General features: G+C 43.1%; 1 protein-coding gene across 8 annotated transcripts in view; it reads right to left on the bottom strand.

Annotated features, from left to right (window-relative positions):
* LOC147029431 (RNA-binding motif, single-stranded-interacting protein 3-like) overlaps positions 1–25,305 on the bottom strand; it is a 371,659-nt gene that overhangs the window by 256,477 nt on the left and 89,877 nt on the right. For all 8 annotated transcript variants that reach the window (XM_085872471.1, XM_085872473.1, XM_085872474.1 and 5 more), the window contains one exon: positions 21,734–21,792. In XM_085872471.1, the coding sequence (XP_085728597.1) occupies positions 21,734–21,792 (59 nt within the window). The remainder of the gene's footprint in view (positions 1–21,733; positions 21,793–25,305) is intronic.

Genomic DNA, 25,305 nt, shown 5'->3' with positions numbered 1-25,305 from the left:
GGCTTTGATAAATAGTTAGGGGAATGTATGTCATCTTTATTCTCCATCTCAGTTGGAAATTGAGGGGGTGAGGATTTGACAATGTCCCGCTGCATGTGTGGTGGATAAAGGGCGAGAAAAGCGAAGAAAAAGAGAAGAAGCAGCAGACACAGAAGAAGGTGGCAGTGCATTTCCATCCTTTGTGACTCTGCTGTGTTCTCCAGCCATGCCTTATCCCTCCAGTAATGCGTCCAGCTGCTATGTTCTCCAGTCGTGCCTCCATTCCAACTGTGTTCTCCAATTGCCATGCTGCCATGAGCTGCTGTGTTCTGCAGTTGCAGTGTTTTAAGCCAGATGCGAGTTCTGCCATGATATTGCATGTCGCTGAACCACCACACGGATCTTGTGAGTGTTATGTTTGGCACATGAGGGGAAATTAGTTTGATTTCTTGCAATAATACAGGTAAATTGTTTGATATAGTGTCCATTGTGGTGTGATTAACTCCATATTTCTTAAGGAGCAGCATGCACCTCGTGTGTGCTACTATTTTCTGAAAGAGCAACCAGGTTCATTGAGAGTTCTTGAAGAGTTAAAAAATATTTTTGCTTTATTTGATAAATGGTGCGAGATTCACCCCTCTGGTTCACAGGCCTATGGCTAGCATAGGATTGTAAAGGAAAGCTTTAGCTGGCCATCATTGGGTATTGCACAGCATGGAGGTGGTACCAATCAGGAGTGTGAACACTACATGTCCATCCAGTCTGCAGCCATTTCACAAGACGATACTCAAAGGTATTTTAGTTGTCTAAGTCATAACAATATGCATCGTCATAATTTACTTGAAAATTTGAAATATAATCCAAATAGGTATAAAAAGAAACAACACAGAACATTATGCAGAGCCTCACTGGGGTATTTGTCCTGGTGACTCTTTTCACACACCAGAGGTGCTATATTAAAGTCGATCTGCATGCAAACTGACTAACATGCATAACAATTACACTAGTAGCCTCTCCAGTCTCTTCGGAAACATGAAGCTAACCAAGCACCAATTCAGACTTTTTCATTATGGCCCCAAATCAGGAGTGTCAGAACCTGCCTTGCATTAATTTTGCTCTTCATGTACATCTTTCCAGCTATCAGTACCACCTGCAGTTGACCCAGTTTTCTGCAGTTAGTGAAAATTTGAGCATTTCATATCTACTCCATAAGTCGTGCCTTTTTCAACTATTATCTAAGGCTCATATACTGTAGTAGCTTCTTACAAACAAGACAAAGGTATGAAGGGACACCATTTCACTTTTACATCAATTAAAAGTCATAAGCAGACATTTTTACAATACAACATAGCATATCTAATTTGAAAGCCTGGTGTTGGCTTAGTGGTTAAGGTGGCTGGCTTGGGATCGAAGGATCCTGAGTTTGAGCCCCTGTCGGCTGTTGAATTAACAACAGATGGGGAGGACTTGTCCTGTAATCCTTCTGAGGTTGACTAAATGAGTACCAGTGTACTGGAGTAACAACTATTTTGGGTAACCTGTGTCGGAGTGGTGACCCATCCAGGACTGCACTCCTTGCCAACGAAACTGCCTCGCCAGCCCGATGCACCTTTACAGCGTGAAAGGAATGGTATTATTAATTATATGTAATTAACCTCCGCCATCGAAGATCGGAGGTTGCTGTTTTCACCCCTTTCTGTTTGTTTGTTTGCTTGTTTGTGAACAGAATTTCGGAAAAACTCAACGGATTTTGACGAAACTTGGTGGGGGGATTAGGTATGGTCCAAGGATCATGCCATTAGATTTTGGACTTGATCCAAAATCCAATATGGCCGCTATGGCGGCCATTTTGAAAAAATATTTGAATTTTTTTTTTTTTGCATTTCTACATGTTTTAAGTGATTTCCAACCCCCACCCCCCCCCAAAAAAAAAATTGTTAGAGAAAAAAAAATATTTTTGCAACTTTTTTTCAACAAAATTTCAAATTTTTTTTGCATTTCTACATGTTTTAAGTGATTTCAAACCTCCCTGCCCCCCCAAAAAAAATTGTTAGAGAAAAAAAAAAATTTTGCAACTTTTTTTTCAACAAAATTTCGATTTTTTTTTTTGCATTTCTACATGTTATCAGTGATTTCAAACAAAAAACATGCCAAAATTATAATTGCGGCTGATTTTGGAACTTCAGGTGGATATACCACGTAAAATCAATTTCTGTCTCAAGGAATCTAGTTATGACGAAAGAATTGAGTGTGTAAAAGTTAAAAGTAAAATGGAAAGTTGCAAACTATAACTCTGTGAGCACTGTTGACGTCAAATTGAATGAATAGGATATCAGGTTCACTGAGTGACCGAGCAGTATTGGCGGCGGAGGTTTTGCACTCTACCGAGTGCTCCCCTCTAGTTTGAACATGTGATCCTAGCATAATGAGCGACATGCTCAGACGTCGGATGCTTCGCGAAACAGGCCAATCCAGAAGGTATAATGTTGGTTTCGGCACAACCATCATGCCGCTATTGTAAAGTAAATATTTAAATAAAGTTAAATATTTAACAGGGCTATGAGATTCCATCAAATCATGGTGATGTGGTAATGTGCATAAATCAGAAAAATGAAGGAAGGGCACATCAAAATATTGCAATATATTAAGGCTATATAAAAAAAGAAACATTCCACAAATGCAATAAAGTGGTTTAGAGGTGCATATTAGACATCATATGTGGACTCTTATAATTACATAAGAGCTCCACAGCTTGGTGAATAAAAAAAGTATAAGTGAGGAAAGAGCAATGGGAAGCACAATCAAGTTGGGACAGATCTTAATTTCCAGATTCACCGCTATGGGTGTAATCTTCACAATTAAATGTATTTATTTCCATCTCAATGCAAAAGTAGTTTATTAACTCCAGCCATAAATAGTTGCTATAAGTTCTTAGTTGAGAGTTTGATAGGTCCTTGGGAAAGGATACTTGATGCCTTTCGGTGGCTCTGCAAATGTTTTGAGTGATGTGGGTTTAACACAAAGGCCAAGTGGCGAAATCTCTGGACAGACAACAACATTGCTAACAAAGAACTGGTGAGTGATCCGACAGAAGAGGCTCCAGGTTTCGACCTCCCCCGGAAACAGTGGTATGCGTTCAACAGGATCCGCACTCTCCATGCAAAGACATCACATCACCTCCACAAAGATAATTTCAAATAGAGCCCAGCATGTGAATGAGTGTCACCTTAGGGAGTTTGATGAATCATTTTGGGCAATCGACCTTACAGAGAAAATGTTGTGACCTGGCTGTCCAACTTAGACTTGCAGTGGATCTGTGAGCTGTAATTTGTCATATGCAAGATATGATTAGATGAGTCGATAATTTGTGGAAAACATTCAATAAATTATATAACTGATGTTGGGTTTTTGCTCTTAAATATGTTAGCCCTTTCCATCTTATTCCCACTTAAAAATTAACCAAATTAAAAAGGTGTGTGGCTGCTTCTCTCAGAGGTCTCTGCTGACTTTCTCAAAGTTAAGTTTCGGGTTGTTACATGTTACGTGTTAACTGTTTATGTTCTTATCTGCATATTTACTGTGTTTTTAGATCCTCGTGGAGGATCTCAAAGTCTTACTCACGTTGTTGTTCTTAGTCTTCTTCTTGTGGACTTTTTTGTTTCACAGCTTACAGGTTTCATCGAAACTTCCTGAAACTTGGCATATATATGTAAAAATACCCTGCACAGACAGTAACCATCTCCGATTTTGAAAATTCCTTCTAGAAAAAAAAGTTATGACGTCAAAATATCTCCGCTAATGGAAATCGCCCAAAAAATTATCTCCGAAACTAGGCAAGCTTTTTGAATTCTGTTTGCATGAATCGAACAGGGCATTAGCAGACATGAATTACCGCACATATGATACATCACTATGACGTCATATCAATTTTTACGATGTCATTCCTATTTTTTGACATTTTTTGTTTCACAACCCAGAGTTTTCATCGGATCTTCGTGAAACTTGCCACGTATATGCAGAAAGCCCACGCGCAAGCAGTAACCATCTCCGATTTTGGAAATTCTTCCGAGAAAAAAAGTTGATGTCATAATATCGCCGCTAATGGAAATCGCCTATACCATTATCTCCGAAACTAGGCAAGCTGTTTGAATTTTGTTTGCGGGAATCAAGCGGGGCATTAGCACAGATAATTAATTTATCGCAAACCTGATACATCACAATGACGTTATATTCGTCTTTATGATGCCATCATGAAGAGGACGAAGATCTTAGCTCATTTAAGCTTGTTCTAGTTCGGTTTTGTTTCAAAAGTCATGCTGTTTTGTGAGTTTTCGTCCACCTTGTCTTATCAGGTTTCTTTGAGGCCGACCCATCCTTCCCGTCGAAGTGTACAATCGTTTATATTTGTATTCTCTCCCGATTACCATCAATTCCTATTTTCCCCACTTTTCCAACCACCCCCCATCTATCCCTCCCAATTACACCCTCTGTTTGTCTTAAATTAAAAAAATATATAACAAAAAAACAACAACCCTTTCTCCCTCCATACCCATGAGTACCGATCCTTCTTCTTCTTCTTCTTCTTCTTCTTCTTCTTCTTCTCCTTTTTCCTTTCTCCTCCTGCCGGCACACCATCTTCCTTCTATTTGAGCTGACCCACTCTCACCATAACCTTCACGATTTCTTCCTACAACCTCCCCATTCCCTAATCTTACCTAATCTTCAAAAATCCATCAAAAATAATAATAATTTTCCTTTTATCCTTCCTTACTGTACACCTGCTGAAACCACTTGTCTCTCTCCCCACTTCCTGTTACTTTTCATTGATCTATCAGCTTCACTCTGCATTTACCATTCCAAATTCACCATACACCTCCACGATTTTACTTCAACCTTTCCTTTTCCGAATCTTATGCAATCCGAATTAAAAAAAAAAACAAATAAATAAATAAATTCACTTTTAACGATACATCTCCTGTAACCACGTGATCTGTTTCCACCCTCTGCGTTTACCCATCCAAATTTACCATTCACCTCACGATTTTTTCTTCAACATTTTCCTGTCCCGAAACTTATGCAATCTTTATCAAAAAAAAATAATAATCTATATATTAATACTGAAGGACCAATTTTGTGCTCCTCCCAGCGGTCACGTCACGTTTTTCTCGGTACTGTGACCTGAGAAGTTTTGACACGGTGTTTGTACGTCAAAGTAGACACGGGCACAAATCAGGGGACTTCTTCACAGGGAGTAGTGTACACCAAAAATGTCGTGTACAAGGACGATTTGTAGGCCTCATTGGGTCAGGCCATGGAGTACATCGACTGGGATCCGGTTCTTACAAGAGCCGCCACTGGTTGTCACATTGGGCTCATGGAACGGAATCCGTCTGTGACGGGGTTTCGGCTAGTAATAATAATAATAACAATAAAAACGGTCTCATAATGCTTCATATTCCTCTTTCACACGTGTGGTTCGCATTACTGTATCATAATTCACGACTCCTTTTCTATTTCAACAGACTGCTCTCAATTTGACCTTTCCTTCATACCTTGTCGAAAAAGTCCAACTGTTACAATGTTTCTTCTCTCCATTCTCTTAATTCGCTTTTATTGCATCCCTCAAGAAATGTCTTTAGTTGTATTTCTTAACTTAAAAAAAAAAACAGTTTGCAATGTATATTCGCTTTCCATCAATCATCCGTTTTTTTTTTCCAACTTCAGTGCCAATTCACCCCTCTCACCCCTCCCTCTCAAATCAACCATCACACTCATCCCCCTCCAAGCTTCCCTCTCACAGGTCAGGTCAGGCATGGGAGCATACGCCAGAGCAGCGCATCGCTGCATACACTTTCTGCCGGTACTCCAAGAGCCTCTGTCTGGCCACCCCCCAGGCAGATGCCTGACACATCCACATCTCTGAGATGTTGAGCAATCTGCTGCAACCATGAGGCATGTGGTTGGCTCATTGGCCTCCTGCACTCACGAGGCTCCCTCGCTGAGAGAATCTGGTGAGCGAGATCAGCGTCAGGAAAACGAGCCACACGTCCATACAGCCGTAGCTGATGCTCACAGACTATGCTGGCAACAAATCTAATTTGAGTCTCTCTCAGCAACGGCTCGTTGGACACAAAGTCTGACCAGCGAGAACCAAGGATTCTCCAAAGAGACCTGAGAGCAAAGTAATTAAGTCTCCGTCTCACATCCATAGAGCAAGACTGAAAGCACCAAGGACCTGAAGACTCGGACTTTCGTCCTCCCACACAGGTACCGGCTGCGCCACACCCCATGATCCAGTGAATCCATGACTCCCTAGGCCCAACCCACACATCTGTTGACCTCTGGCTCACAGCCTGCAGAGACACTAATATCACTGCCAAGGGAAGAACATCTCTCCGTGAGCTCAAGATCCGAGCACAAACAGGTACAGACAGGATAGCAGCATCCAAGATGTCAATGAAAGCCTGGATCTTAGTTTTGACCCAGGAAACCTGTAATCGCAGTGGCTCTGACTCCTCATTCAGCACCACGATGGCCCCCAAAAGGATATCGAGAGTCTCCGCCAAGAAGACTGCATCATCTGCGAAATCAAGGTCAGAGATCTTGACATTGCCAAACGATGCACCGCAACTTGAACTCTCTGACATCCTCCCCATAATCCAGTCCAGACAAGTGCTGAAAAATGTGGGGGCCAGTACATACACCTGACAAACTCGAGTAACAATTGGAAATAAGTCAGAGATGGTACCACCACATCTCACAGCACTCTCAGTAACACAGTATAGTTCAGACATCGGATTGATCAGTTTTGGTGGCACCCCATGAAGACCAAGAATCTTCCAGAGGGAATCCCGATTCACTGAATCGAACGCTTTGCAGAGATCAACATAGGCTTCAAGCAGCCCTTGCCGAAACTCTCGACTGTGTTCGGTGAGCATCGGAAGAGCAAGGATACAGTCAATCATTGGCCTCTTTGGTGTAAAGCCTGACTTCTCTGGACGCTGGTGCTCAAGCAAATGGTGGAGAACCCTATCAATAATTTATCTGAGCAAAGACCTTGCCAGGCACTGAGAGCAGCGTCACCCCTCGGTAGTTGCTGCAGTCTTGGTGAGCACCCTTCCCTTTCAAGAGGGGGACAACAATGCCCCTTTTCCAGTCAGTTGGGATGATGCCTGTGTTCCAGGCGGAGCACAGAACTGCATGCAACAACACGAGTGTAGCATTTCCACCAGTGTTGAGAAGTTCAGCATGGATGCCACAGATCCCTGGAGCTTCACCCCGTTTCAACCGGTTCACCGCAGTCTGTGTTTACACAAACGAAGGTGGACCGCTATTGATTGGAGGGTCAGCAATAGGGATAGTAACACCCCTGACATAAAACTCGACAACTGGTAGATCAGCCTGGTACAGCTGCTCAAAGTAACCGGCCCAGCGGGCTTTCGCTTCGGACTCCTCTGTCAAGAGCTCACCACCCTCTGCTCTAACTGCAGTACACCGAGGGATGGGCTTGAAGGAACGCAATGCACAAATTCCCCTGTACGCAGAATGAGAATCACTTGAGCACAGGTAATGCTCTACCCCCTCACAGATTCCTTGCACATCGGCCTCCTTGTTCACCCGGAGTGCACATCGGTTTACGCCTCAGCCCCTTGAACAGCTCAGCTTTGCCATTCAACCTGGCCCTGCGACTGATAAATGATATCCAGTGTCCCTGGAGACAAAATTCTTTTTCATCCTTCAGTGACTTCCAAGACTTCCACCGGCAACATTAAGGATGGTGGTGTTGAAGGCATTTCCCAACTGTTCAGGATCCCCCAAAGCACCCAGACCCCCCTCCCCCCCCCCCAAAATCTCCACTCAGCCTGTTCACAAACTCTTCAGCTACCCTCTCATCTTTGAGCTTGCCAACAACCAGCCTTGGTTGGAATGGTACCATTCTCCTGGATTTAAGCTGCAACTTCAGAGTTGCTGCAACAAGCCTCTGGTCGGTATTGAGGAAATCACCACTCCGGTCAACCCTGCAGTTCTGGATCATCCTCCAGCGACCATCAATGAGCACATGGTCAATCTTCTTTGTCACACCACCAGCGTTGGAATACCAAGTCCAGCGATGAGCCTGTGGGCACTGAAACCATGAACCAGCCACGCTAAGTACATGACTTCTTGCAAAGTCAAGGAACTTCGTGATATTCTGGTTCACATTTCCAGTCCCATAGGGACAAACACACGTCTCATAACCATCCCAATCAGTTCCAATCGATGCATTGACATCCCCCCAAGACTAGAACAGTATCTCTCCTGGGGCACTGATCAACCACAGACTTGAGCGTGGCATAGAATGCATCCTTCATAGTGAGATCGCTCGGCTCAGTCGGAGCATGCACAGAGACCAGGGAAATGACACCCAAGAAGTGATGAATCCTTCGTCTCATAATACGCTCGTTGACCGATGTTATCTAAATTATCATTGGAGCCAGCTTATTGGACATAGCTACAGCAACTCCTTGAGCATGGTAACCATCAGAGCGACCAGACCAATAGTAGGTGTAACCACCTGCCATGATCCCACCATAATCCGGTCTCCGAACATAAGAGAGTGCTTCAATACTGATGTCCAAACGCTTTAGCACAGATGATAAAAGAGACAGGTGATAATCCTCTCTTTGGGATAGGACATTCCAGGCACCCACCCGAAGGGACCGCCTCAGGTTAGCCCAAGGAGACCACCGTCTGGTGAATGACTCCTCAGCACCACCCTGACACACACGACCGCAATCTGACCCTGGAAGGTTACCCCGTGGTTTCCCTCCTATCATCAAAGATTGGGGGTCCCAAAGGCTTTGCCTCAATCCCATCATCCGGTGAGCTACCCTGCTAAGAGCCACTGCACAGGAGGTACTCCCACGGAGTGTGTTTTCAGATTTCTTTTGGCTTTTGGTATGTTTTGCAGGATGAGGTGTTTCGCGGTGGCCAGAGTAAAAATCCTGCCACCAACCTCCTAATAAAAAGTAACCCAACTGCAGGAGGATGTCCGCAGACACAGTTGGGCACTACACATGGATGGCCGTTGGCTCACAAGGAGCCCCAATGCCCTTTGCCAGGTTTTGTTTTTAATCCTGCTGAGTGTCCATATCATACATCCTCCTCACCAAGAAACTTGGTGGAGGAGACGGTTTAGTCGCCGACAACGCAATCATGAAACTTGTTAGTACAGGTTTGCATAGTACCTGCAGCAAGTCACATATCTAATATGATATGACCTGACAAGACCTTTCTCACCTTTCTCAAAAACGACCCCTCACCTTTCTCCCTCAACTATCCCCACTCACCCCTCTCTCTCCATTCACCCCCTTCTCTCACCTTTCTCAAAAATGCTTGCTCCTTCACATCCACAAAGCTGCCTCCTTCCCCTGCCCTCTCTCCCCCATCTCATCATTCCACCTCCTCAAATCCTCAACTGCCATCTGCCCCCTCTCTTATTACTCCCCACTGTAACTCAACCCAGCACCACAGAGCCTTTTCTCCTCATCTGGCCCCTCCCCTTGGTCTTCTGCAATCCCCCACACTCTTTCAACAACTCTCCTTACCTCCCCCCCCTCCTCCCTTGTCCTACCATCCCCCTCTCCTCCCCTGCACCCAAAGCCTCCTCCCCTCCCTCTTCAGTAACAATATGGACCTCAAATATACAAGGCCTTCACTCAAACCTGACAGATCTTTCCATGAGGTTGCCACTGACAAACCAAACATAATCTGCCAAACAGAAACTTTCCTCCCTCAAGCCGTCTCTGACTCCCTCGTATCTCTCCCCGGTTACTCCCTCCTCCGGTATGACAGACCTCAGCCTTGTCGTGGTGGAGGAGTTTCTCTCTTCATCAAGGACTATTCCTCACTCTCCATGTACTGCCCTCACTCGCCCACACCCCCAGGAATACCTCTGGCTACGGCTTCCCCTCAACTCCCACCTCATGTTTGTATGTGTGCTGTACCATCCACCAAACAGTGATGACTGCATTTACACCTCACGATCCAAAAATATGGACCAACTTCTATCTTCTCATCCAAACTCTCTCTTCCTCATATGTGGTGACTTCAATTGTCATCATGCCGGTTGGCTGGGTGTAGGTACCTCTCTCACCTGCAATGGCACTACAGCAAAAGACTTCTGTGACTCAATGGGACTGACTCAGTCTGTCAACTTCTCATCAACGGTATCTCAATCAATGGTACTCCATCTCTTCTCAATCTGATTTTGACAAATTTCCCTGAAAATATCTGCTGTTCTTCCTCCGCTCCAATTGGTTCTTCTGACCACATGCTTGTTAAAGTGGACATCTCTCTGGCTGTTATTAGAGAACCACCTCAGTGCCATCGTGTCGGGCACTGAGGTGGTTCTCTATCCTGGTGGTGTCAAATCAAATCTGTTTCTGGTGTATGTTCCCCTCCATCCCCTCCCTTACCTCAAATGGCCGCACTGCTGACACCGCACGTGAAAGGGCTGAATGCCTAAACTCGGTGTTTGCATCAAAATCTTGTGTCCGAAACCCATCGCTTTCTCTACCCACCTTACCCAGTCACACGCAACTGTCCCTGGACTCTGTGTCCTTTTCTTCTGACAAAGTGGAGAGCTTGCTGTCAAACCTCAACTCAGATTCCGCAACCAGTCCAGACAGCATAAGCCCATGTGTCCTAAAAAACTGCTCTTCTGCTCTTGCTCATCGTCCCTCTGTTATATTCACCCTCTCATTTGCTCAAGGTCTTCTGCAATCTACTTGGAAATCAGCAAAGATTGTCGCTCTGTATAAAAATGGTGCAAAGCCAGATCCCTGCAACTGCAGAATAATCAGCCTTCTCTCAATCATCAGCAAGGTTATAGAATCCATCATTGCTTCAGACATTAAATCCTTCCTCTTCTCCAATGGCTTGATTTCCGATAATCAATTTGGTTTCAGACCAGGTCACTCTGCACTGGATATGCTGCATCTTCTCTCTCAACAATGGATGGAGGTACTCAATGCCAGACATGAAATCAGAGCCAGATCCCTTGACATATCGCGTGCTTTTGACATGGTCTGGCACCCTGCCCTGCTCACCAAACTCTCTTCCTATTGTATCCCAGGCCATCTCGACTTTCGCCTCTCAGACTTCCTCTCCTGTCATAGCCAACTTGTGGCCCTAAATGGAGTTCTCTCATCCCCTCTTCCTGTCCAGCCTGGAGTTCCTCAAGGCAGCGTTCTGGGCCTGTTGCTTTTCTGGTTTTCATCTCTCCGACTCTCTTAAAAATCCTCTTTATCTCTTTGCTGACGAGTCCACCCTCTGTCGTACCATCTGTCATCCCTCAGACTGACAAGCAGTAGCTTCTTCGCTCTCTGCAGATCTGGGTAAAATCACAAACTAGTCCAGAACGTGGAACATGTCTTTCAATCCTGACAAATCTCACACTCTCACTATGTCTCTCCGAAAGGACCGTTTAGAACCCCCCATTCCCCCCATCTTCTTTTTCAACAATCCTCTGGAAGAAGTCCTTTCATTCAAGCATCTTGGTCTCACTATCTGCCATGATCTTTCCTGGGAAAGTCACATTTCCAACCTGGCCTCCAAAGCCAGTCGCTGACTGGGAATTCTCCGTCGTGCAAAGTATTTCCTCGATGCACCTGAGCTCCTGACCACATACAAAGCTTTCCTCCACAGCCTGATGGAGTACTGCTCTCCCCTCTAGGCTGGTGCTCCTGCCTCTCATCTCTCTTGGCTTCATGTTGTGGAAGCCAAGGCAATTAAGATCAGTGGTATCTCCCACAAAAGGCTGAGTCTTTGGGCCTCTCATTCTCTCACCACAGGCAGGTCGGTGGTCTTTTTGTCTTCTGCAGTATCCTTTCCGGTCTTGCCCCCCCCCCACTTTCTGTCTGCGATATGTCCCCCCCCACCCCCTCCATATTTCCACAGGGCGCTCAAGGTCCACCAGCAATCCCCTTCTGGTAAAACTACCAAAATCAAGAATCACTGCTCACCTTCACTCTTTCATTTCTCTTTTTTCCCACCTTTGGAATGAACTCCCTCACTCTCTTCAATCCCATTCTTCCCTCCAGGCCTTCAAAACAGCTATTCACACCACCTATCTTCCCCTATCCAAAACCACGATCTTTTCTCGCCCCGTTAATCAACCCCAACGATGATCAAGAATCGTGGTGGCCGATGATCAATATAATCAAAATTATGCTTGATGACCATGCAAATTTTCTTGAAAAAAATGATCGACGCGACGATGTACGAGCAATTTTCAGAATTCCAAAAAATTAACATGACCCCAAAAGAGACTGGGGAGGGAATGGAAAATGTGGTGGGGAGATGGGGGGGGGTTAAATTATGTGTAGCATGAAAACAGGCGCAAGAAAAAAATTGAGTCTGCCATGACAGCAATATGTTGATAGTTGAGCAAACAGGAGTTCAAACTCAGCAAAAATGTCACACACGGTCCGCGCTACGTTGTGTCCGACGCAATGCCTGGAACGAAGTACGTGGTTTCATCAAACTGTGTGACATAATCCGGTTATGTCGATACATTGCAGCGATTGACCAACGTGCAGAGATGGCGGCGCAGAAGAAATGCGATCGTACAATCGACTGGTTGAAGGTGAAACGATTCGGTTCCCTGATCAGACTCATCCCAGCATGTACTCAATGAATCGGACGATAAGCTGTCTGACACGGAAAGGTTCGTGTTGGCGCACGGTTTTAACTTCGGCATTCTCAACCAGAATATCAAGATGGAAGACATTTTTGCCGAGTTTGAACTCCTGTATGCTCAACTATCAACACATCAGGCTGTGTCAAACGAAGCAGACCAGGCATTGAGGGAGAGACGATCGGACCTCGCGCATGCGTACCGTGGAATCCCAAATGACGTCGCAGATTTTCACATGCAACAGGATGTTCTCTTGGCAATACAAGGATTGAGGAGGAATGCTGCCATTCATATCTGCAAACCGGATAAAGGCACCAGAGTGGTAATCATGAATAAGATTGATTACATCGACAAGATGATGGACATCCTGAAAGACGAAACCAAATTTAAACATCTGGGCGGTGGAACAGAACATGATCGCATGCCTCAGGTGGAAGGTCAGATCGTCAAACGACTGTTGCAGCTTCTCAAACGTGGAGAACTATCAAAGGAGGTGCACGACAGAATTAATCCTGTTGGAGCCCAACGTCCAAGAATGTACGGCCTGCCGAAGATTCACAAAGAGAATATCCCTTTAAGACCCATACTGTCCATGGTGCGATCAGCACAACATGAACTTGCCAAGTGGTTGCGAGAGGTACTGCAACCAGTATTGTATTCACTTTCTCATTTCGTGGTTAAGGATTCCTTCACATTTGCACAATCAATTAGAGCTAAAACACCGACAAGTGAGGACAACATCATGGCATCCTTTGATATTAAAAGCTTGTTTACGAATGTACCATTGACGGAGACGATTGAGATATGCGCACATTTGCTGTATCACACCGATCTGGAACAACCGATGATCTCGGAATACGTCTTCGTGGAATTAATGAACACAGCAACAAGGAGGTGGAATTCAGTTTTAACAACATGATGTTTGTTCAAACGGACGGTGTGGCCATGGGTTCTCCATTAGGCCCAGCTCTTGCAAATATCTTTGTAGGCTATCATGAAATGCAGAAACTGACTGGTCAGCAAGGTGTGGATTCTCCCATCGTATACTATCGGTATATTGATGACATTTTTGCTTTGTTTGAGTCTCGGATGGCACGTGACAATTTCCAGGCATGGCTCAACACTCTCCATCCAGCGCTGAAGTTTACCACGGAGCTGTAATCGTCAAACACGTTACTGTTTTTGGACGTGTTGGCTGATAGATCCAACCTTCGTTTCACAACATCTGTCTACCGGAAGCCAACTTTCGCAGGGCAGTATACTCGGTGGGACTCCTTCAGCTCCACGAGAAACAAAATTGCCTTGATCAATATCCTGGTTAACAGAGCACAGAGGATTTGTTCACCTTGTAATCTTCCAGCTGAAATCGAGAAAATCATGAATATACTCGGTGAGAATGGTTATCCTGAGCATATAGTTAAGAGATACATACACAAGTTTCTAAACACGACAAAAGATCGGAAGATTGGTCCAGACAAATGTCCAGTCCATATCCAGATACCCTGGAAAGGACAATCATCACAAAGGTTTGAAGTACAAATAAAACATATTGTGTCCAAAACGTTTCTGGCTGTGCAACCCCGAGTAATCTTTACCTCTAAAATCACAAACTGGTCCAACACGTGGAACATGTCTTTCAATCCGGACAAATCTCACACTCTCACTATGTCTCTTCGAAAGGACCGTTTAGAAAACCCCCCCTATCCACTTTCTCAACAATCCTCTGGAAGAAGTACTTTCTTTCAAGCTTCTGGGTCTCACTATCTGCCATGACCTTTCCTGGGAAAGCCACATTTCAAACCTCGCCTCCAAAGCCAGTCCTCCGTTGTGGGAATCTGGGAATCCTCCGTCGTGCAAAGTCCTTCCTCGGCCCTCCTGAGCTCCTGACCACTTACAAAGCTTTTGTCCATAGCCTGGTGGAGTATAACTCTCCCCTATGGATTGGTGCTCCTGCCTCCCACCTTTCTCGGCTTCATGCTGTAGAAACCAGGGCATTTAGGATCATCGGCATCTCCCGCAATGAGGCTGAGTCTTTGGGCCTCTCACGCAATCACCGCAGGTTGGTCCGTGGTCTTTCTGTCTTCTACCGACTCCTCTCCAGCCTTGCCCCCCCTGCTGTCTCTGCGATTTGTCCCCACCACATTTCCACAGGGCGCTCAAGGTCGGCCAACAACCGCCTTCTGGTAAAACTACCAAAATCACGAATCACTGCTCATCTTCACTCTTTCATTCCTCTTTTTTCCCGCCTTTGGAATAAACTCCCTCACTCTATTCTTTCCCATTCTTCCCTCCAGGCTTTCAAAACAGCTGTTCACCACCACCTCTTATCATCCCCCATCCAAATCCTCAATCTTTTCTACCCCCGATAATCCACCCAAGTCCACTTCCTTCAAATTCCCTGCTTTCCTTCCTGAAAGTCCCTGTAATGTCCATCTTCTATTCCCCATGTTCCTCGCCCCATCCCTCTCCCTTCCACAGATCTCCTAATGTGTCTGTTCCCCACTGTTTTGTCTCTCCCACTCCCGCCCCTCTTGTCTCATGCCCCCTTGCTGTGCATTGTGTGTTAGCTCTCACACGAGCCTCGACAAGGTATACAAAAAAAAAAAAACTCGCCGTTTGCTGACGTCAGTCAACAAGGATGTGCTACCCACCTCACATACCAGCAATGTTATTTATGAGTTTCAGTGCCGATATGAAGCTCGGTACGTGGGCCGCACAACACTAAGATTGGCTGATCGGATCAAACAACACGTCCCCTTGGTGATTCTAAGAAAGATTGTGAGGGTTAGAACACAACCAGTGCGAACATGTAGAAATATCCAGCAACCACCGGCCACTGTACCTGCTTCATCTGCCATTGCACAGCACCTGGTTGCCAACCCTATCTGTGCAGACCAGTACAATGCAGATATGTTCAGGATATTGAACTGAGGTCGGAGCTCGTTTCATTTACGTATGTTGGAAGCAACCTTCATCCTTACCACCGATCCAATACTATGTCATCAAAAGGAATTTGTACGATCTCTGTGTCTCTTTCAGCATGGAAAGATCAAGGGAAGTACGGTAACAAATGGTGAATGGACTTAGGGGAAACCCATCCCTCCTCTCTCCAGGATGCGGTTATAAACGTCAATCATCGATGAACTCTGCTCCAGCCAATGGGAGCTGGAGGTGAATATGAGCTGACCAATGGGCGTTCGGATTAACCATGACGTCATTACGGTTGAACCAATCAGCGTCTGCCTTATTGAGACCTGTGTATAAAGTACACGCCTTCACTTCCTGCGATTTTTACCCTGAAGAGTGCGGCACGACAAGCTTCGGTCACTATTATGTCGTGTTTGTTTGTATCTATATATATATATATATATATATATATATATATATATATATATATATATATATATATATATATATATATATATATATATATATATATATATACTTTTTTGTTTTTTAAAGGAGAAGAAGATGGCACTTCCAACCCCAAAAAAACTAGATTGACTCCGCTAATTTGAGAAAAAAAGCGAAAGCAGACCCGGTCTCAGGCAACGTTTCGCCGGCTTTGCAGCTAGCTTCATCAGGCACAAAAGACTTTTGGTTGGAAGCGCCTTCTTCTTCTTTAAAAATGTGTAATCCCAACCGCTCCAATCTTATAAAAACTATTATGGATGCTTATGGAGTGCAAACCTGGAAGCTTTGCCACCTGTTCATGAAGTCCCATCAGCAATATGCCATGGAGTACCTGCATTTGCGTTTTAACCACATCTGCCTCAAAGAAAACCTGCTGCCTCGCTCGCTGAGTTTTCAACCCCCAGTGGAGAGCTTCGAGGCAAACAACATCATGCAAGCCACGGGTTTTCGTTTTCTGAGACTCAGAATTAAGGACGGACATCGCAGACTTCGACACCTCATCGCGGATGGAGAAGTTTTACAGAAGACACTTCATGGAGTTGATCTTTGATCGAACGGCTCCTCGGAATGGCAGCAGACCGAGCAATGGTGACACGTGAATCTGTTACACGCACACACGCCAGGAAACTGGACAAACTACGCACCACACGTGCATTTCAAGATCTATTGAGCCTGACAAAACCAGCTGTGAAGCCGGCGAAAGGTTACCTGAGACCGGATCTGCTCTTGCTTTTTTGCTCAAATTGGCAGAGTCAATCTAGTTTTTTTTACTTTTGTTGGAAGCGCCTTCTTCTTTTTTTTTTTTAAATGTGTAAACCCAACCGCCCCAATCTTATACAAATATATATCTGGATGTAACATATACATAAATACAACAATGCTTTATGGTCAATGCTTTCAAAATAATTTTAGATACAGGGTGGGGAATTTATATCTGACACATTTGCAATCTTTCAAGCCGGAAGCAGTCTTGGCATAACTAATTATTGTTTCCTTTGTTTTACAGATAATACTTGAAAATTTTTAATGATGGAGCACTTTAAATGCAATGAGCATTTTTTTTAAACTTTTTAAAATGCAATGAGCATGCCAATTTCACAAACAACGTCATCATGACAGATGAGGCACACCTTGAGTTGGCAGGTTTAACTCCACCAGATTTCTTCCTATGGGGATTGCTGAAGGGCAAGTTCATGAGGAACATCCAACATCAATTGATGAATTGAAGGCAAACATCACTGCAACCATCCACTCAATTGATCAAGAGACATTGCTTGCGGTAATGAACAATATGATGATCCACTGTCGTGAATGCACCAATTCGAAAGGGGCCCATTTGTCTGATGTAATTTTTAAGAAATAAAGAATCAAAATTGATTTTAAAAACTTAGGGTATGTGCCTATGTTGTATAGAAATGTTATTTCATTTGGGTGAGAAACAAAAAAGTTATAAGGATAATAAAACCGTCAGATATAAATGCCCCACCCTGGACAACCTGAATTGTAATGAGCATCCAAAATGCAAAGCACTCGACTCAAGCCAGATTGAGCTTTTTAACTTTTACCCTTTGGGAAATTCCACAACTACGACAATAAGAAAGTATGCAGGGCAACTATATACTTGAGAAAAATCCAAACTTTATTTTATCACAACTGTAATGAAAATCACAAAGTTAATTACAGTTACATTATGTAATAAAAATGCTGTCAGTGTTTCACTTCATTGGAAAGGTCGAGAAGCAAGCATTAAAGTTGTTGGGAGGTTTGCTTTGCTTGGCATTCCAAACTGAATTCTGGCCGCATCGTGCTTTGAGATTCCACTGGTTCAAATCTCACATGTGCTGTTGATTTGGCCATTGATTTCAAAAGACGCGTCATGAAATAGATCACTTTTGAGAGTTGATTTGTATTTAACATTGCGATTCAGTTTTTTGATGGAGAAATGTTTGTAAGTGTTCTTTAGTATTTATGGTCATATTATTTTTAAAAAGAACTTACACCGAATTTGAAAGTGGCAATGGGTTTTCCCAAGTTTTCTGGAAAACTGCCGAACAAAGTTCTCTAACAATGATGCTGAGCGAGGAATACAACTCGAATCTGCAAATCAATGAAGGTGAGGTATCATGTGCAGCCTGTAGCTGCTGGTTACATGATTTTTTTTTTTTCTGGGGGCAGGGCTGTGCCACTGATGCACTGCCCTCTATTCCCAGTACACTGGTACTCATTTCACTGACACCAGAAAGACGACAGGCTGAGTCAACCTGACCTGGTGTCATTTCAACAACCGACAGAGGCTCAAACTCAAGACCCTAAGATCTTAAGCCAACCACCCGAACCATTAAGCCAACTAACAGCAGGCTTACTCTGAAGGCAAGAGTAAGCTGTAAACATTCAGTTAAAATAACTGATTTGAGAAGATAAAGGCAATGAAAATATCATTAACATAAGTGATCAATCTACAAAAACACAAACACGGTGAAATCCAGCTCATAGCATTGCCTAAGAAGGAAATGCGCCTATAGCATGGTGAGAAGCTGTTCGCCAGAGGTATCGAGAGCTCGCAACACAAATAAGTGATTTCAACAAGACATGCACACGTTTTACCATTGCAAATTTCACTCCAACTGAGTTATTGAAATAATTTGAAGTTAATTCAGTTCAACTTTGTGGCGTCACATTATAACGTTGATCTCAATATAAGCTCGCTATGCATGGTAGTAGATATCTGACCTGGAATTGACTTAAATATTATCCATAAATGGTTTCAGTAAAATGATGATGAAAATGATGAATGCAGAAGAGAACACCCAATAATAATGAGTGAGAGCGTTGAGAGTGATGTACTCCAGCCTCCAGGCTACGGCTTAATTCCAACAGCCTAAAATATACTTAATCTCACAATGGACTCTGCAGGTGGCAACACATGTATTTCAGTGGTGACACCTATTTCACTGTAATTATGGGAGTAGGTTGATCAGGCTCGTTATCTCTAATACTAAAGAGAACAAAAGTTAACTTGGTGAGGACAATGACATCTTACAGGAGGATGCTGAGGTAGTGCATATACTTTTGAGCTGTCTTGGTTGAATTCAATTATTGGCCCCACTAGAACCTGTCTCTATAAGAATGGGTGTTGCGCAGGCAGGGCAATGAATCATAAAGTGTGTTGTCCCTCAGATGGACATTAAGGTGGGATGTTCCGCATTGGCTGGTGGATGTTAAAGATCCCATGGTGTCCTTTGTTTTTTGTACACATGAAGAGGCTCATGGAAGTGCAAGAACAGAATGGAAGGGAACCAAATTCAAAAGGGAGAACTCCAACAGCAGAATCAAAGTGAAAGTGAGATCAAAAGGAGGGGGAAGAAGGACATATTGAAAGGACACAAGCTGAATGAAACACAGCAGGAAGAGAAAGGAGAAAGTGAGGATGAAACAGAAAAGGAACAGAACAACTGAGAACTAACAAACAAAAGGAGGTGAGGGAGAGGGGGGGGGGGAAATCACAATAACCTGGAAAAATAAGTGTTTGGGAATTGGGTAATTTGGTGTAGAAGAGATCATGAGTATGGATGGGGGATGACCTGAGTTTGTGGTGAACAGCTGCCATGAAGACCTGGTGGGAAGAATGGGACTGAACAGACTGGGGAAGTTGGTTCCACGGGTGAGAGAAAAGAGAAACAAATGAGTGGAGGTGAGCAGTGAGCTTGTATTTTGGAAGTTTAACAAGAAGATGGTTACTGGCAGACCGTATGCACCCTGAATAAATTACCTGGGAGGGACAAAGCCAAGAGAAGGCAGAGGGTGTACCACCAAAAAGGAAGTGGGAGAATACAAAGAGGCCACCAACCTGCCTGTAATGTGAAAGTAACACATCACAGTAACACTCACTTTCACACTGCAGGCAGGTTCTCAACCAAGTGCACAGGATGACACTCAGCTTCATCGTGGGAGATCACAATGATTTTAAAGGTCTTGCTTTCTATGACATCAAGAAGGGCAAGGTGTGATCGGCAGGGGTGCCACCCCAAAGTGGAGAGCAGTACTCCATCAAGCTGCGAATGAAGGCCTTGGCTGTTGTCAAAATTTCAGAATGGCCAAGAAAAGACTTTGCACGATGAAGGATGCCCAGTCGGCAGCTGGCTTTGGAAGCCATCTTGGAAATATGGTCTGCCCAAGAAACAGCATGGCTGATTGTGAGGCTCAACAGTTTGAGTGAAACCTCATCAAGTGGTTTGTTTAGGAAGTAAATGGGAGGGTTTGCCAGATGGTCCTTTCAGAGAGCCAGGATGAGTGTGTGGGATTCGTCATGTTTGAAAGACATATTCCAAATGTTGGACCAGCTCCTGATTCCTGATTCAACCAAGGTCTTCAGGGAGAGAAGAGGCTGCTGCCTGCCTCTCTGAAGGATGAGAAATGATATGGCAGAGGGTGTAATCATCAGAAAAGGAAATAGGGAGTATTTTTGAAGGAATCAAAAAGATCAATGATGAATACAAGAAACAAGACTGCACCCAAGACACTGCCTTGGGGAACTCCAGCTTGACAGAGAGAAGAGATGAGAGGATCCCGTAAAGAGCTTTCTGCTGAATATGGGAGTGCAGGAAGTCAGTGAGCCATGAGAGGAGATGGCCTTGGATGCCATAAGCAGAGAGTTTGGAGACAAAGGCGAGGTGCCATACTGTATCAAATGTTCGAGATACGTCGAGAGAGATATGGCCTTGATCTCATGTCTGAGATTGAGGGCTTCCATCCATTGTTGGGAGAGTCAAAGCAGCATGTTGAAAGTAGAATGATCGGGTCTGAAACTGAACTGATGATCTGAGTTTGGGCTGTTGGAGAAAAGGAAAGAAAAGAAATACACAAAACATTCACCTCAAGTCAATATTCAGAAGGTAACAAAGAATTACAAATCGTTGCAAGTCTCTCTGAATGAACAGGAGAGTGAACCTAATGTGAGACAGGAAATGTGAGGCTTTGTCCAGTACTTAATGATCTGTGTGTGATGTTTAAATAATTCTAGAATTGGCGGGTGCATGATAGATCTGCTCTAAGTTTATCACATTTTATCCCAACAGCGACAGTCGCACCTCCTCACTGTCACAGATAGTCATTGTATTGCTTAATCAGGCCATTCCTCGTTTAATCAGGCCATAACATCGACACAAAGGTGACACACACACACACACACACACACACATATATATATATATATATATATATATATATATATTTTTTTTTTTAAATTATTATTATTATTAATTTATTTATTTATATCCATACAAATTGATGAGAGGGATGGATTTATTGAAAAAGGACAGCATCACACAAACCAAACATATGTATGAAATGAGTATCGAGTGTGTGATCTGGCAATGAATTTGACAACCTCACAGAAAGAGATACAAATGACAAATACCATGCTGCCATGGAACACCAGAAACAAATTGGGAATTTAATTAACAAACAAACATGTGCAGTCATTTCAATTGTTCAGCGAGGTTCTTTAATAACTATTCCATGCGAGAAAGCCCAGCATTCCGTAAAACACTTAAATAGGAGTCATATTTTTTCAGCGATTGTGAACATGTACGTTAATGGTCTGAACTGGCTTGGCTAATGTTAATATTAATGCAAGCTGTGGCATTAATCCAGAAATCTCACCTTTACACTGGTTGGTGCTTTTATCCAAGATCGCCTTCGTTGACACAATTTTTCCATATCTGAAAACACAAAGGCATCATGATCAGCGTATCTGCATTTTAAATGAGCTGTCATAACATCTGTACGGTATCCCACCAACTTCTTCCCTCACCTAACAGTATCAATACAGGGATCACAGTCAAAGCTGATTGTTTTAATGGAGCCCAAAAGTCAACTCAAGGCTTTCATTATACATGCTGTAATTCGACTTAAAGAAAATAATATTTTAATTGTGTGACCTTCTTTTCTACAAGTCTCTAATATTCAACACTCGCCTAAGTAGTGTGAGCATGTTGGGTAAATTCAGCATCTTTACCCAGAAGTGACGGGGCGGGGGGAATAAAATAAAATAAATATATAGGAGCGTCTCATTGGAAGAAATCATCCTTGAAAAACAAATATCACGATAAACAAACTCGCAGATGGACCCGCACCTCGTGCGGAAAGGATTTAGGGGATCCAACAGTATGCCATATGATGGGGTTACTACTGCTGAGGCCGATTCTCTCGATGGACAGACGGATAGACAGAAAATACAACTATATATATATATATATATATATATATATATATATATATATATATATATATATATATATATATATATATATATATATATATATATATATATATATATATGGCACTTTAGATGGACAATCCTATTTTAATCAATGAGTTTCAAGTCAAGGTAAAGAACATGTTGCACAAGAATGGATGTTTTTTACGTAAATAAAATTACGCATACAAATCTGTGGATACATTGAATAGGAATTTGGTAAAACTCGCTATTATAGCCAGTTCATCAAGTGCTCTTATGGCCAAACGAAAATTGCTGGTCAAACCACATCAAGGAATATATTTGGTTGTCTTGAATTAGCTTTGACCAGTGATGCCACAGCTGTATCCTGGCACTGTGTTGAGAAAACATGGCACAAACCATGATATAACAAACGTGAAAATCAATCCTTCCTGAGAGTTTGCTTCTGTATCCATCTTATCCAACCGCTGTGTCCTCCCCTGCCCTTCCTCACATCCCATATTTCTCCAAACTCTCCCTCTATTTTGTCCCTCATCCCTGTTGTTGGTGTATTCCCCCCACCCCCAACCCCAAACCTCTTTTACGACTGTTCCTTTTGCTCTGTCACATTCTGATCTGTCCGAGCTCCTCCATGAGCCTCGACTTTGGATACAACAAAAGGAACATGAAACGTACATTCCATCATTTTACCTGCACAAGATAAAATGAAAATAAATTTGCTTGTCAGCAAATTTTTTTTCATAAAGATGTACAGAACATGGTGATTTTGTAGCACTGAACACATGCCAATTAAAAGATAAAGTAAATGTGAAATTTGCAGCATGAGTATAGAGTTTGAACAAATCATGGCACAGATGGTGGTCAATGTCACGGCCAAACTGTTGGAGAAACCTCTACAATATGAGCACAACATGATAACAAGAGCAGTGATTTCTGTGTCACCATCTAGCTTCATCATCACAACAGATAGAACTAGAGAGTTCAAAGAACATCTTGCCCCAAGCAGTCTTGAGAAACAAGACATGGGAGGCAGATTTTACCTGTGAGCGGCAAATTTGATTGGTCGCGATGACGTAAAATGCCATAACATTTTGTCCAAGTACTGATAAACTGAATAGTTTTTAAAGTGCCAATAAAGCAATTTATGTTCTACAGTGTTCAAGTATATAATTCAATTGAAATAAAATAAAGATTTTAAAGGTCGAAGAAAAAAAACAAGTCGGAAATTTGCCACCATTGTTGCAGCGTCTTTTACACCATCTTATTTCAGACGCTACATTAGTTTTTCATGCCTGTTGTTTGTGTCCTTAATAACATAAATAAAAACTGTTTCCTATTTGGAATGATTTAAAATTTTGTTTGATTGCCCATTAGGCAGAGTAAAAATATTATCTCACTCCTCTGTGTGGATGCACGATTGGGATAAATTCAGAGCCAAAGTACCGCTAAACTACAGATTTGTTTTCTTATTAATGTTCCGATTCATGTTCAAACTAGAGGGGGATCACTCGGTCGAGTGCAAAACCTCCGCCGCCAATACTGCTCGGTCACTCAAGTGAACCTGATGTCCTATTCATTCAATTTGACGTCAACAGTGCTCACAGAGTTATAGTTTGCAACTTTCCCTTTTACATACTCAATTCATTCGTCATAACTAGATTCCTTGAGACAGAAATTGATTTTACGTGGGTATATCCATCTGAAGTTCCAAAATCAGCCGCAATTATAATTTTGGCATGTTTTTTGTTGGAAATCACTTGTAACATGTAGAAATGCAAAAAAAAAAAAAAAAATCGAAATTTTGTTGAATAAAAGTTGCAAAATTTTTCTGTTGTTTTTTTCTCTAACAATTTTTTTTTTGGGGGGGGGGGGTTGGAAATCACTTAAAACATGTAGAAATGCAAAAATAAAAATTCAAATATCTTTTCAAAATGGCCGCCATAGTGGCCATATTGGACTTTGGACCAAGTCCAAAATCTAATGGCATGAACTTGGACCATACCTAATCCCCCCACCAAGTTTCGTCGAAATCCGTCGAGGAGTTTTTCCGTAATACTGTTCACAAACAAACAAACAAACAAACAAACAAACACACAGGGGTGAAAACAGGAACCTCCATCCATCTTCGATGGCGGAGGTTAAATATAACATTAAAATGAAATTCAGTTGACCATCGATCATCAACTGACGTTTGTCAACAGACAGTTAGACAAAGTAAACCAATTGCTTAACCCCGCTTTATGCTCCACATGCTCGGGGTAAAAACAGTCCCTTATCTGGTCTTATGATGAAGAAAACAAATACTCTCATTTCTATACTTGCCCCGATTAATCATAGCCTTTCGAGCGGTCGGCCAAAATAAAATGATTGGTCCAATTCCTTCACAATCTCGCTGGCTCGGCCTGATGTTTGACGGGAGCTGATTTGGGCAGGAATTTGGAATTCATTCATGATGCCGGTGATAACTCACCTACTCTTCATGAAAGAACCCATGAGATCTTTAACAACCACCAACTAATGCTGCCAGATGGGCCCCCCAGCTTAAAGTCAGTCTGAGAGATGGCACACTTTGCGATGTGAAGCACCAATCCTGCCTGCCTGCAAAGCACCAATCCGAAAGTTTACAGTTGGGCCAGGAATCAAACCCAGACTAAACAGCTCAAAGGAAAGTGCACTACCTCTGCACTAATGCCAGACTGGAGAGAGCAAAGTGACACCACAATATTGAACATACCTTTCACTCCCTCTTTCAGAGCTGAAATGAGCTGTAAAAGGAAAAAAACCCCAAAAGTTTACAGCTAACACCAACAACAATGACAGCTACAGTCGACTATTCAGGAGGAAGTGAGAAAAACTCCGTCCAACAGATCTAAGCCAACACAGTGTCCGTCATCTACACAAAATCCCTGGGCTGTGGCAGTTTTATTGGCTTCCTCCTCCCTAAGACAATGACATAGGTAAATGCCATTTGCTCAGGAATTGGAGTTGTTGGTGT

This window comes from Eptatretus burgeri, chromosome 3 (genome assembly GCF_056783735.1).
Source record: "Eptatretus burgeri isolate ZD-2024b chromosome 3, Ebu_testis_v1, whole genome shotgun sequence".
Lineage (NCBI taxonomy): Eukaryota > Metazoa > Chordata > Myxini > Myxiniformes > Myxinidae > Eptatretus > Eptatretus burgeri.
The sequence above is the reverse complement of the archived record's forward strand: the minus strand, read 5'-3'. Positions and strand labels throughout refer to the sequence as shown.